Source organism: Heterodontus francisci, chromosome 10 (assembly GCF_036365525.1).
Source record: "Heterodontus francisci isolate sHetFra1 chromosome 10, sHetFra1.hap1, whole genome shotgun sequence".
Taxonomy (NCBI): Eukaryota; Metazoa; Chordata; class Chondrichthyes; order Heterodontiformes; family Heterodontidae; genus Heterodontus; species Heterodontus francisci.
The window spans coordinates 69,380,652-69,397,196 of NC_090380.1; the positions used below are offsets into that span (position 1 = coordinate 69,380,652).

Genomic DNA, 16,545 nt, shown 5'->3' on the forward strand with positions numbered 1-16,545 from the left:
ACTTGAAAGGCACTTACACCATCTGCATCCAGCAGCCCTCACCTCTTTAGCTGGCTGGTTTCCCATGGCCTGGGAAACCCAGCCAGCTAGGGTGAAATTTAAAATGAATAATTCTGAGGCACACAGCTTCATTATAATATTTAAATGACCAACCTACCTTTTGGGAGCTGATTGGTAACCTGCACCCTGTTATGACCAGGTGAGAAAGAGGTCTAGGGGTCCCTTGCAGCCTTCAGCTGGTCTTACTGTAACAGGGTTTAATTTTAAACATACTGTGTTTTTAGCTCCCCCCTTGGTGAATCCTTGTTCACTGCTTTCCAATTATAAAACAAAGAAACCAGCACAAACAGGCTCTCAGGTTTAAAGAAGGGAAGTTGAAATTTATTAAATTTAAACTCTAATTCGGTTAACGCCTACGGATACACAGTGCGCTTATGCTAGCATGCATATGCGATACACACATGCAGATAGGGACAGAAAGAGCAGAGGAAAAATAAAGTGGAAAAGTTTGAGGCACTCCCTGAAGAGGATTTTTTGTTACTGTGCTTCGAGCTCGCTGTAGAGTCCTTGATTGTAGGTAGACCTTGCTTTTCGTTGGGGTCCAGTATTCTTCATAAACTTTGTTCACTGTAGGAGACTTTTCTCTCTTGGGGTTCATGTGTCTTCTGTGGGTTTTGGAGTTGTGTGAGAAAGAGATGGTAGCAGGCAGACAGGAGAGGAGGTCTGCTTCAGTCCAGACTCTCAGTTCAAAACTGTACAATTCAGAAAAAACTCAGACTGCCAAGCAGGTTAGTCATCTGACTCACTGGTTTGACCACGTCGGTTTGTGGATTATATTGGAGCAGGGGATAGCTCCTTTGTTCCCAAACACTCTCTGTTAATATGCACAAATGTCTTTCCAGCCAGGGGCCTGGCAACCCCTTGTCACAGGTCTTCTCTTCTTCCCAGCAAGAATTTGAAATTTAATGTCCATGTGGTGAAACTTATGTGCCTCATTCTTGGCAGGTGGGGACCTGCATGACAACCCCATTCTGCTTCCATTAAAACTGGAACTGAGCAGTTTGGGATTTGAGTTTAACATTTTTATATCCTACCCAACCCAAACCCGCCTGTTTTTGGGAGTTAAAAATCCAAGTGTATGCGCATGAATGAGCACCAGAGAGAGAATTTGTACATGTTCAGTGCATGACAGAGGAAGACTATGTGAGAGAAAAAATGCGTGGAGAAAATCTATGTTGCACAGCATAATTAAAAAAATGTATTATAAAATTGGGAAATGGAAAAGAACTTAGATTTAGATGTTTATGCCTACTTATACCAATGAATACAATATCAACCTTTCTTTAAAAAAATTAATTAGATTGGCTTGTGGTTATTAACAGGTGTGAGAACCCCACTTATATTGCTTATTTACATCTCTAAATTGGAAGGCAGAGTTCCATTCATGCACACAAGCATGAAATTTTAATTACTCACTTCCCACTGTCAGTGAATGTAGTAATGAATGATGAAAGTCTATGGGATAGTCAGCTTTTAAAAAAAAAAGGATATAAAAGGTTTAAAATGTGTGCAGAAAACTGCTGTAAATGTGCACACATTAGTGGTGTGAGACTGACCATTTCTTAATACCATCTGTCAATTTCTACAAAATGAGCATTATGTTTCAAAAGATCACACCAAATATGCACTACCATGGAAACATGAGACTGTCAGAAAAACAGTATAATCGGGTAGGGCTTTTAAGAGATGTATTTGGTCTAATACGTCCAACAGCTGTTCTATAAACAGAGTGTGAACCAATAATCACATGCTGTTGGCGTTGTTCTTGGAAATGAATTCACCTTGGCAAACACACGCTAGGCATTTTGCAAGCACAGCTGACTAAGTTAGTGCATGACCTTGCAAAAACTATCAAGGGAATTCCATTAGAGATCTGTAGTGCAACCAGTTTTAGTCTGTTGAGTACAAATCCAACATGGCCACTATATAACATTTTAACAGCAACACCATTCTGTCGAAAGTACCACACTACGCAATAAAATTGTATCTTTTGCAGATATGCAAGCAAATTTCAGCAGAAATACACAGTATTCTGAAGCCCTGAATGCATTATTGAGTCACCAGCTCCAAAACCTGGTTTATAGCCAGGCCCAATATATATTTACGTTTGGGGTGGATTGATTCACATTCAAATACTTGGAATTATCACTTCAAAAACAGCACAGATTGCTGGGAGAGGCTTCATTTCAAAAAGAGCGCGGAGAGCTGGGAGAGGCTTCATTTCAAAAAGAGCGCGGAGAGCTGGGAGAGGGTTCATTTCAAAAACAGTGCGGATTGCTGGGAGAGGCTTCATTTCAAAAACAGTGCGGATTGCTGGGAGAGGCTTCATTTCAAAAAGAGCGCGGAGAGCTGGGAGAGGCTTCATTTCAAAAAGAGCGCGGAGAGCTGGGAGAGGCTTCATTTCAAAAAGAGCACGCAAAAAGAGCGCAGAGCGCGGGGAGAGGCTTCGCTTCAAAGAGCGCGCGGGGAGAGGCTTCGCTTCAAAGAGCGCGCGGGGAGAGGCTTCGCTTCAAAGAGCGCGCGGGGAGAGGCTATCCTATCCTATCCTTGAGAGAGAGAGAGAGAGAGAGAGAGAGAGGAGCCAGAGCAGCCCGAGGAGCAGCAGGACCGGAGGTTGGAAAAGAAACGCGCCAAAACCCGTGAGAGAGAGAGAGAGAGAGAGAGAGGAGCTAGAGCAGCCAGAGGAGCAACAGGACCGGAGGTTTCATAAAAAACGCGCCAAAACCCGTGAGAGAGAGAGAGAAAAACCAGAGCAGCCCGAGGAGCAACAGGACCGGAGGTTGCAAAAAAAACGCGCCAAAACCCGTGAATTACCTTTTGTTTCGGTGGACCAGGGGACTGCTGGGTAAGTAAAAACCTATATATTTGGGCAGTGGCTGAACCCGAGACACTACACGTGTAGTGTCTCCCACCCGCCCTCCTCCTCTAACCAAAAAAAAAAGAACTCTGGTGTGTTGATAAGGTAAGCTTTTTTATTTTTTCTGTATCGTGTGATTGGTTAAAAATTTACTTTCTTTTTTTACTTACTTTTTTTGATTTATCTATTAATTGGTTATTTGAAAAAGACCATAGCAGAGAAGTATCAGAAAGTATTTAACTCATAAATTTATATAAAGTAATAAAGTAATTAACTAAGTAGAGATGGCTGGGCAGGTGATGTGCTGTAGCTGTATGATGTGGGAGCTGGCTGACCCCATTGTGAACGGCAGGGACCACATCTGCAGCAAGTGTTGGTTGCTGGAAGAACTCCGGCTCAGAGTTGATGATCTGGAATCTGAGCTTCAAACACTGTGGCACATCCGGGAGGGGGAGAGTTACCTGAACGTTTTGTTTCAGGAGGCAGTCACACCTGGTAGATTAAGTAATTCAAATTCAGTTAGTGATCAGGGACAACAGGGTGTGACTGCAAGTGAGGCAGGTAGGGGGATCCTGAGTTCAGGAGTGGAGGAGCCTCAGCCTTTGACCTTACTTGACAAGATACTTGCTCCCTGTGTGGATGAGGAAAAGGGCTGCGGGGAGGATGAGCCAACTGACCATGGCACCATGGTGCAGAAGGCCATTCAAGAGGGGGGAGCAAAAAGACAAGTGGTAGTTATAGGGGATTCTATAATTAGGGGGATAGATATATCCTTTGCAAGCCGGATCGGGAGTCCCGCATGGTGTGTTGCCTACCCGGTGCCAGGGTGCAGGACATCTCTGACCGGCTTGAAAGGATATTGGAGCGGGAGGGGGAGGATCCAGTTGTTGTGGTCCACGTTGGGACTAACAACATAGGCAAGGCTAGGATGGAGAACCTGTTTGGGGATTATAAAGCACTAGGAACGAAATTAAGGAACAGGTCCTCGAGGGTCATAATTTCCGGATTACTGCCCGAGCCACGTGCAAATTGGCTTAGGGATAAGAATATTAGGGAAGTAAACACGTGGCTAAGGGAGTGGAGTGGGAAAGAGGGGTTCCATTTCATGGGGCATTGGCATCAGTTTTGGAACCGGGGGGATCTGTACCGATGGGACGGTCGCCACTTGAACCGATCTGGAACCAGTGTTCTAGCGAAACGGATAAATAGGGTGGTCTCTAGGACTTTAAACTAGTGACTCGGGGGGAAGGGAAAGGGAAAACGACAGGGAGTATGATGGTAAATAAAAAGGTAAGCAGCAGGTTAACATGTGTGCAGGAGGGTTTAAGTTCAAAGCAGACTATGAAAGAAGCAGAAAGGAAGGATAACTCAGGAGTTATTATTAGACTGGAATTGGCGGGCTATCTTATGAGGAAAGATTGGACAGGCTAGGCTTGTTACCACTGGAATTTAGAAGAGTAAGAGGCGACTTGATTGAAACATTTAAGATCCTGAGGGGTCTTGACAGGGTGGATGTGGAAAGGATTTTTCCCCTTGTTGGAGAATCTAGAACCAGGGATCACTGTTTACAAATAAGGGGTCACCCATTTAAGACAGAGATGTGGAGAAATGTTTTCCCTCAGAGGGTCGTGAGTCTTTGGAACTCTCTTCCTCAAAAGGCAGTGGAATCAGGGTCTTTGAATATGTTTAAGGCAGAGGTAGACAGATTCTTGATAATCAAGGGGGTGAAAGGTTATCAGGGGTAGGTGGAAATGTGGAGAAATCAGTTCAGCCATGAATTATTGAATGGCAGAGCAGGCTCAAGGGACCGAGTGGCCTACTCCTGCTCTTAATTCGCATGTTGGTATGTACAAATATGCATATTCTTTAAAACCTCCAGAATATTAACTGAAAGGAAACAAAGCTCAGCTTTAGTTGCTTGCTTAACTAATTCAGCAATGCCAATGGACTGGATTTTAGCTTTACTTTCAACCAATTATGATCAGCTGCGTTCAAATACACCTAGCTTCTGATATCAATTTTCATTTCCTAAAGATTCTGCTAGTGCACAGAAAATCGAGTTGAATTAAACAGCTTCCACGAAGGAAGCTCTTTTTGTCCTGCTGAAACATACTGAAGTAAAGTTTCCACTTTGGCGCGATCGGCAAAACGGAAATTGTGCTCAAAATTGCGCCTGTTTCGAGAAGCGTCTTTTTTGCGTTTCTGTTCAAACTCAATTGCATATTGCCAAACACAAAATTGGTCATGTACAATTGGACAGCTTTTTAAAATGTAATTTTAAAAATTGTTTTAAAATATCTTCCTTGATATACTTAAGAACTGTAACAGATGCAGTTTGATTAATACACTAGAAAATTGGTTTAACAAAAAAAAGCATTTTTAATAACCGTGTAAATCCACCACCTGTGAGTACCCCAAAATTACTGAAAATAATTTAAAAAATATACAGAACCATTTCCTGGTTATATTGTGGTACAGTAATCAGATTCTTAGTAAATTTAAAAAAATTACATTTGAAAGCTTTCAAAGCATTACTATATGTTCCCTGTGCCCAAAAGAACCAGCTTAACTTTTAAAGCCTCCTGTAAGGCCTGCAAACAAACACAATTAGAGGAAGGTCTCAATGGTGATTAATTATTCTGGGAGTTACCACTAACCAGAAGTTTAACTGGCTCAGCCAAATAAATACTGTGGCTACAAGAGCAGATAAGAGACTGAGAATTCTGTGGCAAGTGATCCACCTCCTCACTCCTCAAAGCTTTTCCACCACCTACAGGGCACAAGGAGTGTGATGGGGACGCTCCACTTGCCTGGATGAATGCAGCTCCAACAACATTCAAGAAGCTTGACACCATCCAGGACAAAGCAGCCCCCTTGATCAGCACGTCAACCATTACATTAAAACATTCACTCTCTCTACCACCGCCACACAGTGGCAGCAGTATGTACCATCTACAAGATGCACTGCAGCAACTCACCAAGGCTCCTTTGACAGCACCGTCCAAACCCATGACCTCTACCACCTGGAAGAACAAGGGCAACAGCCACATGGGAACACCATCACCTGTAAGTTCCCCTCCAAGTCACATCAGCCTGACTTGGAAATATATCGTCATTCCTTCATCGTCACTGGATCAAAATCTTGTAACTCTCTACCTAACAGCAGTTCGGAAGTACCTTCACTACATAGACCGCAGCGGTTCAAGGAGACTCGCCTCCACCCTCGAGGAAAATTAGAGACGGGCAATAAATGATGGCCTTGCCAACGACATACACATCCCAAGAATAAATTAAAACAAAACATCCTGGGGCATGGCCATTTTTGTTCTTGGGGCCTGCTTCCAGCCCAATGTGTTTTAAGGTAGCACAAGAGATTGTGAAAACTTGAGCTGCACTGAACACAATTTGTATTTAAAATTCTGTTATCTTTTGTGTTGATTTTGGGCAAATTGTGATGAAGAAACTAGTGCAACCAAGCAGATACTCCAGGTCACTAGATAGAGTTAAAAAAGGACTTGATCCTTAAAGTACACCAAGATCAGTATAGGAAAGTGCGGCACAGTGGCGCGGTGGTTAGCACTGCAGCCTCACAGCTCCAGCGACCCGGGTTCAATTCTGGGTACTGCCTGTGTGGAGTTTGCAAGTTCTCCCTGTGTCTGCGTGGGTTTTCTCCGAGTGCTCCGGTTTCCTCCCACAAGCCAAAAGACTTGCAGGTTGGTAGGTAAATTGGCCATTATAAATTGCCCCTAGTATAGGTAGGTGGTAGGGAAATATAGGGACAAGTGGGGATGTGGTAGGAATATGGGATTAGTGTAGGATTAGTATAAATGGGTGGTTGATGGTCAGCACAGACTCGGTGGGCCGAAGGGCCTGTTTCAGTGCTGTATCTCTAAACTAAATGTGCATATTGCCATTCTTCTTTTTTTTTTAACAAATATTAGTTTTCATCAAATGATGAAAATGCAACCAAGTTCCTCAACAGATACTGCTTTGGGGCAAAGCAATGAAAGGCTTTAAAATCATCCAAATACCTTCTAAAACTTCATGCTACACGCCAGATTTTTTTTGTTTGAAACTGTAAAAACAGCTTAGCGACTGGCTAATTCAAAACCAATAAACTCCAGCTTTCTCAACATTTCTTTGAAACTTTTACTGAAAATGTCACAATCTAGTTTGTGAGCCATAAAATTTTTGGTCAAATTGCACTGATTCCACTAGAAAGACTTAAGAGATATATTAAAAGATGAAATAAAAACAAAGTGCTGGAAATACTCAGCAGGTCAAGCAGCAGCTGTGGAGTGAGAAGCAGAGTTAACATTTCAGGTCTGTGACCTTTCATCAGAACTGGCAAAGGTTAGAAAAGAATTAGGGTTTAAGCAAGTGAAAAGGGTTGCGGGGGGGGGGGGGGGGTGGGGGGAGATGTGGGGAAGAGAACAAAAGGGAAGGTGTGTGGTGAAAGAGCACAAGCATTAACATACTCTTTTCCTTTATCCCAGGACAGTTTTGTTATTTAATCTCTCCTGCCCGCTGACCTAATCACACACCTCCCCTTTTGTTCTCTTTCCCACCATTCCCCCCTACCCCCTTCACTTGCTTAAAACCCAATTCTTTTCTAAACTTTGCCAGTTCTGATGAAAGGTCACAGACCTGAAACGTCAACTCTGCTTCACTCTCCACCGATGCTGCCTGACCTGCTGAGTATTTCCAGTACTTTGTTTTTATTTCAGATTTCCAGCATCTGCAGTATTTTGCTTTTATTAAAAGGTGGTTAGCTCTACAGGTAATAATAAACATTTATATATAAGCATCCTTAAGTTAGAAAAAAAGAATCCCAAAGCACCACCTGGTTAAAAACAGGTAGCAAGTAGCGAAAAAGAATTGGAACAGGTGACTGGCTTGCTAGCTTGTGGTCAAATGAGATCGGAGTCCTGAATGACTGCCTAGTAGTCTAGAAATGACCCTTAAACCTCTTACGATATTCAGGTCAGAGGCCACAAGGTTGGATCTCTAGTGAGGGATTTTTTAGAGCAGAGATTGTTCTTCATCAGGGCCACCAGAATCAATCATTGCACTGTTGTGGAACAAAGTTTTCACTCAATTGTGCCCAAAGTAGTCAGCTTTTCAGTTTTAAATTGATACTGGGGAGAACTGCTGATAGGGCCCAAAATTGGAGCTTCACAGATAGAAGGGAGATCTGTTGGCTCTTGTAAGTGGGTAATAATGGACTGGAAAGCCAATCCAGGAGCCTTGTAGGGGAAGTGTGCGGAGCAATCATCTTTGTTCCACAGGTAAATATCAACATTGCTACATATTGATCAGTACAGTATCTTCTTCCTCCTGCCATACTCTGTGGCACTTTAAACTGGTAAAACTGAATGATAGCTATATCTCATTTTTACATATTCAGATATAAATCAATTTTTTAAACTAATATTACTTCAACATAAGCTGTTATAATATTTAATTAAACTGATAAGGGCATAGTTTCCGAGATGTCTAGAGGAAGAACAACGGTATGTATAAGGATCTTATTTTCATCCAGAATGCTTCTTTTACATTGCAAGGGAAACATGTGATTACTTGCAAGTTTTACATGCAAACATTGCAACTTCAAACACAATCTTAGTCTACTTCATAGATCTAATTGATACAACAGTTTCAACCATATTTTATCATTTCATTTTCTTATATTTTTAACACCTCAGATCCTAGTTAAAATGTTTGCTGCAAAATATTTTCTTTTGGTTTGCAACAAACAGCACTTAGAATCAACTTTTAATTGATTGATAAGCATACCAACTTTTATGGTGCAGCATTAGTCTCTTGGTCTCAAATACCAGAAAATCACCTACCTCTGGTTCTCTTCTCTCATCTGCTGAAGGGAGTTTAAGTTCACGACCCTGATCATCATTGGGGTCAAAAAGATAAATGTAGTCTGAGGAATAACTAACAAGAATTTCTTGTCCATCATTACTGTAACAAAGAGATGTGACTCGACAAGATTTATTGGTAAGATGTGGTGGTAAAAATCTTGCACACATTCCAGTAGTTGCTCGAGTATTGTAACTACCTGCAAAGAAATAAAGATAAACATAGGGCAACAGAATTTTATAGCACAGAAGGCAGCCATTTGCTCCATCGTGCCTCTGCTAGTTTACTACAAGAGCTGTCCACTTTGTCTTATTTCTTTTCCCTGTGCTTATTTACATTGTTTATTTTCAAATATTTATCCACTTCCCTTTTATAATCTGTTATGGGTTCTACTTCACCCACTATTCTTGGTACAGCATTCCCTGTCCTAACAGCTTTCATTTGCTTCTACTCTACCTATCCATTCACAGTCAATCTTCAGCAATGGCTTCTCTTCCTGTCCCTGCAAAGTTACTTCTAGAATCCCCCAAAGATCCATCCTTGGGCCCTCCCATTCTCCCATCTACATTCTGTCCTTTGAATAACATGATCAGCTGACATGAGTTCTACGTGTACAATGACACAACCCAACTTTAATTTTCCACCAACCCTCTCAACTTCTCCACTTTTTCTGAGCTATCGGACTGTTTGCCAGAAGTCCAGTCTTGGCTGAGCCAGAATTTCCTCCAGTTAAACATTGGTAAGACTGAAGGCAAAGATTTTGCATTTGCCCTCCCCGCCCACTCTCAGATTGAAGTACACCATTTGCTACCTTGGTGTTCTATTCGAGGCTGAGCTGAGTTTCCCACCATATATCTTTTCTATCACAAAGACTGCCTATTTCTGCCTCAGTGACATTACACACCTCCATCTCTGCCTCAACCCACCTACTGCTAAAATCCTGGTCCATGCCTTTGTCACCTCCACCAAGTCAATTTCAACATTCTCCTGGCTGGTCGCACACCCTCCACAAACTTCAGCTCATGCAATAGTCTGCAGCTTGCATCCTATCTGTACCAAGCCCTGCACATTCATCACCCCTGCCCTTCCGACCTACATTGGCTCCCAAAACTCAGATTTAAATTTCTCGCCCTTGCATTTAATTTCCTTTATGTCCTTGCCCCTCCCATCTCTGTAACCTCCTCCAGCCACCCTGAACTGTTTTTCCAACTCTAGCCTCTTGAGATTCCCCTCCTCACCCCATTATTTGCAGCTGTATCTTCAGCTACACTAAGGCACCACACTCTGGAATTCCCTCCCTGAACACTTATGCCTCCCCAGTTTACTCTCCTCTATTACAGTCCTCTAAAACCCCATCTCCGACTAAGCTTTTGATCAACCCTTCTAATATTTCTTTGGCACAGCATTCATTTCTTTTCTTTGCACTTCTGTGAAGTATCTTAGGACTTTTCTTTTCTGTGTTAATGGTGCTATATCTATAAATTTAGTTTTGCTTTTGTAATCTATGCCCCTATTTATACAACCTAGGATCCCATATCGTTTTTAAAAAACAGCTTTATGAACTTGTTCTCACTTTTAAATACTTGCACCTCTAAACCAGAGATCCTCTGCTCCTCTATTTTTAAAGTTTCATCCTTTACTATACATCTCCCCATTCTTCCTTGCAAAATGCATCATCTCACATTTCTCTGCACTGAGTTTTATTTAATGGCATCTATCTAACTTATCTATGAAACAAAGAATACAAAGGCTCTAAGGTGCAACATGTTAATGTGCTGTATATGGAAATGATGTCTGCCATAATGTTCTACATTTAGCTATTGATTAAAAGTTACTTAACATTTCACTATCTGAGTCATCAAAAAACTTCAACTCCCTTACAGAGCCCACAGATTTTAAACTAAATCAGATCTCTACAAAATGTTAAAACCTCAAGAGTAGAATCAAACTGAAATATTGAACTACTAGTAGTGGTATTTAAGGCTTCTAGATTGACTAAAAGACCAAACCTGTGCTTTTGTCCTTTAACAAGCTATCTATCCTCAGTTAAAACACACTATACTTTCAAAACTCCTTCACTCATTAAAATTTACATTATGGATCCACTGCATATGCATGTTCCCTGCGGAAAATCATCCAAAAGGGTTAGACGGATTTAAATCCTATCAACTTGTTATTGAAACAAAACATTTAATTACATTTCAGGCTGTGTGTAATGCTAAATAGACTTGCTCATATTCTGTACGGCAAAGTTAAAATAATACCTGTAGCTCTCGTGCCAAGCATCCTTCTATCATATATTCTCACAGAACTATCTGAGCAGCCAACAGACAAGTAGAACGGCATCAGGGGGCATATAGCGATTGAAGTAGCAGCACGGCGACAGTTTATTAAAATGTCCTGTTTTGAAAGACAGTTTGAAATCCTAAAGAAATTGTCATCTTTAGTTTTAAGATAGCCATTTCCTTATTAGAAAAGCATAACTCAAAAATATTTAAGTCAACTCAGCTAATGTTGCGAGACAAAATTTTCACATTTGAAATGGAGTAGTTTGACTTTACAGTGGGCATTTGGCATTAAAATATTTGCATCAAACCTCTGAAACAAAAACAGACGGATAGTAAACACAAGCAGAACTTATCAATTAACAGTCCAGAAAGAGACTCCCTTCCCCCTCCATGACAAACAGATATGGACACATGCTTTAGTTACTGATTTATTTACAAGTCCTTTTTATTTACTTGAACCTATATATGGTTGCAATCTTGCTATCTGCCTTGCAATGACACGCAGTTAATCTTTATCTCTCAATTTACCACAAAAACATTCCAGGTTAGAATTTTTACATTGCCCAATTGTTTTATGCTCCAATGATCTATAACATATGTATTGGAAGCTATATTTTGAGATGTTTGATCAGATTACATCCTTCAAGCAAACATGGCTTCGTTGAAGATAGGTTAGTGAAAGGACCTTTCAACAATATCTTGAGCTTGTCTGCCGAAAGAGTGAACTGGCCCTTTACCAATTTTGTTTTAAAGTATACTTTTATAAAAAAAGATCTTCAGACCTAATGGTAAAATTAAGTGCTGATGCGAGCACCCACAATTTTGTTGAAGCAAAATCCTGAAGCTCTGGAGCAAAGTGATTTTATATTTTTTGATGCCCATGTTTTATCATGGCTGATTCACACAATGTGAACCACAACAGTAAATCTAAAATAATCTGCAGTTACCAATTTTTTTAAAATTTAAACAGCTCCATGAAAAGCAGGGGAAGGTGTGCTATGACTGTCTCAAACTGCTTCTGGCTGGAAAGAACTGAAGCAGCAACACCACCTCCTTTCAAACACCCCCATGCCCTGAAATGCACCTTTGAGTATGCTGTTAACTAAATTTTCAGACAAGCACCTGAGCATTTATATTAGTATATCTTTACATAGGGTTTGCTAAAATTGTATACAGCATTTATGTCTATGAAATGTGTATTTCTTAAACTCACATCTTTGCAATCTTCTTTTGTACAATTCGTCTTCACTCTCACATCAAACCACCTTACTGTACCATCTTCACCACATGATAGAAAGGTGTAAGGATCATTTGGTACAGTCATGATCTGTGCAACAAATAGTAAAATCATTTGGTACCATGGTGATCTGATAGGATTTCAACTGGCTGCTCTTCAAGTGAGAGAGCCAGGACACAGAGGGGTAGATTTTCAACCCACTGCCCAGGCATAAAACTGTCATCGCAGATTGGCTGTCCATTACAGAAACCATCCAATTTTCCTTTCCATTGAAATCAATGGAAATTAAAATCAGGAAATTTCTATAAGTGGCTTATCCACAGCAGCAGTTATATGCCTGGGCAGCAAGTTGAAAATGTACCTGGGTGCTGTCAGACTACTTGACCACTGAAAGGAGTCATAGCTAAGACCAATGTAACTTACACCAGTCATCCATGCATTCATCTTCCAACAGGGTCCCCTTCTAGCAATCATGAATATGAAGTCTTATTTTTCTCTTCCTAACCCAAATATTCTTAAGACAATTGCAGCAGTCCTACTTCTACATTAGTTGAGATTAGCCAACACAAAAAAAAAAATCAAACTTGCAATTTTCCTTATCTACAGGACTCAGTTTGAGTATGGTAACCAAATGACTATGTTACAGAACTAGCAATCCAGAGTCAAGAGCTCAAATTATAAGTTGTGAAATGGAATTCAATAAATTTGGTAATTTTTGGGCTAGCACCAGCAAAAGTGACCAAGAAGTTTTTGGATTGTTGTAAAAAACCAATTGGCTTATTAATATCCTTCAGGGAAGAGAACTTACCACTGCTATCTGGTCTGGCTTGCATGTGACTCTAGTCCCACACTAAGTGAATCACTCTTAATGCTCTTCGAGCAACCAATGTCATCCACATTCCAAGAATAAACATTTTAAAAATGTTCCATGCAAGGCATTGCACCTACTCACTGAGCCAGACACTCCCAAGATTTTATGCTTACATGGCTTTGTTTAAACCAAGCAAAAAGGGATAGATCATTAATCTACAGAATTTAAAATATAATTTGCAGTTTAAACTCTAAAATATTAAGTGGGAACATTACATGAAAGAGATTATGTAACATTTGATAATATTTTTATGAATTAGAAAAAAAAAAAATTTTCAAATAAAAGTCAGTAATTGGCAGAAGGTGAGCGGAGGAGATTTTTCTTTAATGTAGCAAGTTGTTGCAATCTGGAGTACGCTGTCTGAAGGGGCGGTGGAAGCAGATTCAATAATAACTGGAAAAATGGAATTGGATCGATCTTTCAAAGGGCCAACACAGACACAATGAACCAAATTGCAGCGTTTTGTGCTGCATCGATGATTCTATTTAGGAGTGACAATGTACCCAATATGGTGAGTTCCAATAAAAATGAAAAGAAAGGGTAGAGGTGAAATACTTTTCCACAAGTTGGGGTAAAAACAAACAGTCAACCTACATCACTGTCATATTCCTAATATTATACAGTAATGCTGGTGCAATGACAAGTATTCTTTCTGCTTTGTCAGCTAGGGCATGGTGATCAGTATAACAGAATCTAAATAGGGGAAAGAAGATATTTCAAAATGGCAAAGAACCCGATGACATCTTTAAAAATGAAGCCAGTTTTCCAAAAACAACTTTAAACTAAAGGGTGGTATTTGTGTAAAATTATATACAGCATGATCCTGAACTTCCCAACTTTCAATATGAATTTTAAAATTTTACAGTTGGGTAAATTATTTTTCTCAAAGGATCGTCAGTCTGCGGAATTCTCTACCCAAGAAAGCAGCGAAGGCTGGGTCATAGAATTTATTCAAGGCTGAGTTAGACAGATTTTTGATAGTCACGGGAGTCAAGGGTTATGGGTGAGCAGACAGAAAAGTGAAGTCGAGACCACAACCAGATCAGCCATGATCTTATCCAATGGCGGGGCAGGCTCGAAGGGCTGAATGACCTGCTCCTAAGTTCTATGTACCTATGTAAAACTACAACTTTTAGAATTTTTTCTAAGAGCCTGAAATTTTGATTTACAGTTGATTGAAGAAATTGAACTGAACAAAATTATATATATATATTTCAAAGTCACAAAAGAATATTTTTTATGGATATATATATATATATATATATATATACACACACTGTAGCTGCATAAAACAACTGTACTTCACAATTTTAGCATTACATTGAATTTAGTGCACTCAAGATAAAAACTTAAAAGAATAAACCAGTCAGTTAATGCCATCTTAGAACATGGGATTGAAAATGGAATCATAGTGTTCCATTATGTATTTAATGGCATACATAGCCAGCCAGCATCTTAGAAATGGCACTGAGTTTGTTATGTACAGTTGTTTCAGTAAACCCAAACAATTTCAAAGTCACAAAAGAATACTTTTTATGGAGTAGAATGTTAGCTTACTCAAATGACAAGCACCTTATTTACCTAACTGAATTCCAGATTACCAAAGCTAAAACATCATTAAGGATTGACACACAGAAACTCTGAATAAGGCGCTGCATAAGTTATATTGTGAGGTGGGGTTTCAGATTCAGGAAGTAAGATTTTACATATAAAATTTTTTTTAGCTCATACTAACATTATATTGTTATGACGATCAAGAGCAATAATTTCATCTTTTCTACTAATGACCAAATCAAAAAAGTCAAATTATGTCTGGGAACTGTGCAAGACTTTCAAATTTTCATTTGGTGACACCGCATATTATTAGTTTTTAATAATAGAGACAAAAAATTCTGAATGCCAGTTGACTTTCTTGCACACTAACACACATTCCAAGTTTAATTATGTTTGGGCTTCATCATGAATAATCTTCTGTGCACATTAGGTATTTTTACTACCCAACAGATAAAAACAGATGACACCCATATCCTCCAGGCAGGGTTAACTCAGCGGTATCTGCATTGTTTGAACAACATTTAATGGATTTTGAGGCATGGGTAGAGGAAGAGTGGACAAGAGCAAGTCTGTAACCCACAAAAATTGCCAGACTAAACTACTAACCAAGTTGACAATTTAGGAGGGCAAGGAAACAATGAATTAAAGCCTTGCCTCATTGAAAACTTTCACTATCCTTTCAGAGCACAGGACACATCAATTATGGTATTCATAGTCCATTCGAGAGAATTAATTTGGAAAGCAATAATATAAAAGCAAAATACTGCAGATGTTGTAAATCTGAAAAACAAAGAAGAAATGCTGGAAATACACACAGCATCTGTGGAGAGAGAAGCAGAGTTAACGTTTCAGGTCAGTGACCCTTCATCAGAACTCAGTTCCACAGATGCTGCCAGACCTGAGTTCTTCCAGCCTTTCTTGTTTTTAATTTAGAAAGCACCTTCTTTTAGCTCAAAAATAACTCGCATCAAATTTAAAAGCTTCTGAAAATCAATGATGACTGAATTAAAGCGTTCCCGCATTTTGTTATTCTTCACCCATAATATTACTACCACACCACCAACATTGCTATATTACCTCATAAGCTGTTCCATAGTGGCAATTAAACTGGCACTGTCTATTTGCATCTGCATCTCGCTCCGTGTTTGTATAAAATATGACACCATCTCCGGAGCAGGAAATAATCTGTTTGTCACTGGTGTGTGGAAGAAATTTTGCACTAAAAATGTTTGCTCGATGACCTGACCGTATGGTCGAAAGAATCTGAAACCAGAAGTTTTTTTAAGAAAATAAAGAGACATACAGTTGCCATTAAATAACTCAAGCAAAATTATCTTTAGACAAGTATAATAGGACAATGTTACAGGAGTGGCGTGGTTATCTTGGTTTTCTGCACTATACAAGTAATATATTCTGGATCCTAGCAGAGCACAACTATTCCTCAAGCCAGCTTACAACTTCAGTGGGATACAATATTGCTTGGCATTACATAGTGATAATTTTGATCTTTCATCATGGCCTTCAAGGGCTGCAATCAACAATTGTTTTCTAAGTCTGCCAGCAAAATGTAGCAGCAACAAGAGTCATTTTGGGAATTTAAATAAAAGTCCTCCTTAATATTTACTTACAAAATGCATAACCAGCTTTGTACACATTTTAGAGAAGCCAGCTCTTTAGGTTCATCCCACGTAACCAGATTTGGATCCAGGGACATGCCTCAAATCTTCAGAAAAATATTAAAAGACTAAAGGGGTAGTTTGGGGCACTGAGTGCTCCATAATTGAGGACACAGGTTTGATTGCTCACT

At 39.8% G+C, this 16,545-nt stretch overlaps 1 protein-coding gene across 5 annotated transcripts in view; it reads right to left on the reverse strand.

Moving 5' to 3' along the window:
• The window catches only part of dcaf6 (ddb1 and cul4 associated factor 6), a 193,423-nt gene that overhangs the window by 149,741 nt on the left and 27,137 nt on the right, over nucleotides 1-16,545 (reverse strand). For all 5 annotated transcript variants that reach the window (XM_068040689.1, XM_068040692.1, XM_068040691.1 and 2 more), the window contains exons 4-7: nucleotides 15,816-16,001; nucleotides 12,290-12,403; nucleotides 11,053-11,188; nucleotides 8,770-8,987 (exon numbers count right to left, since the gene is read on the reverse strand). In XM_068040689.1, the coding sequence (XP_067896790.1) occupies nucleotides 8,770-8,987; nucleotides 11,053-11,188; nucleotides 12,290-12,403; nucleotides 15,816-16,001 (654 nt within the window). The remainder of the gene's footprint in view (nucleotides 1-8,769; nucleotides 8,988-11,052; nucleotides 11,189-12,289; nucleotides 12,404-15,815; nucleotides 16,002-16,545) is intronic.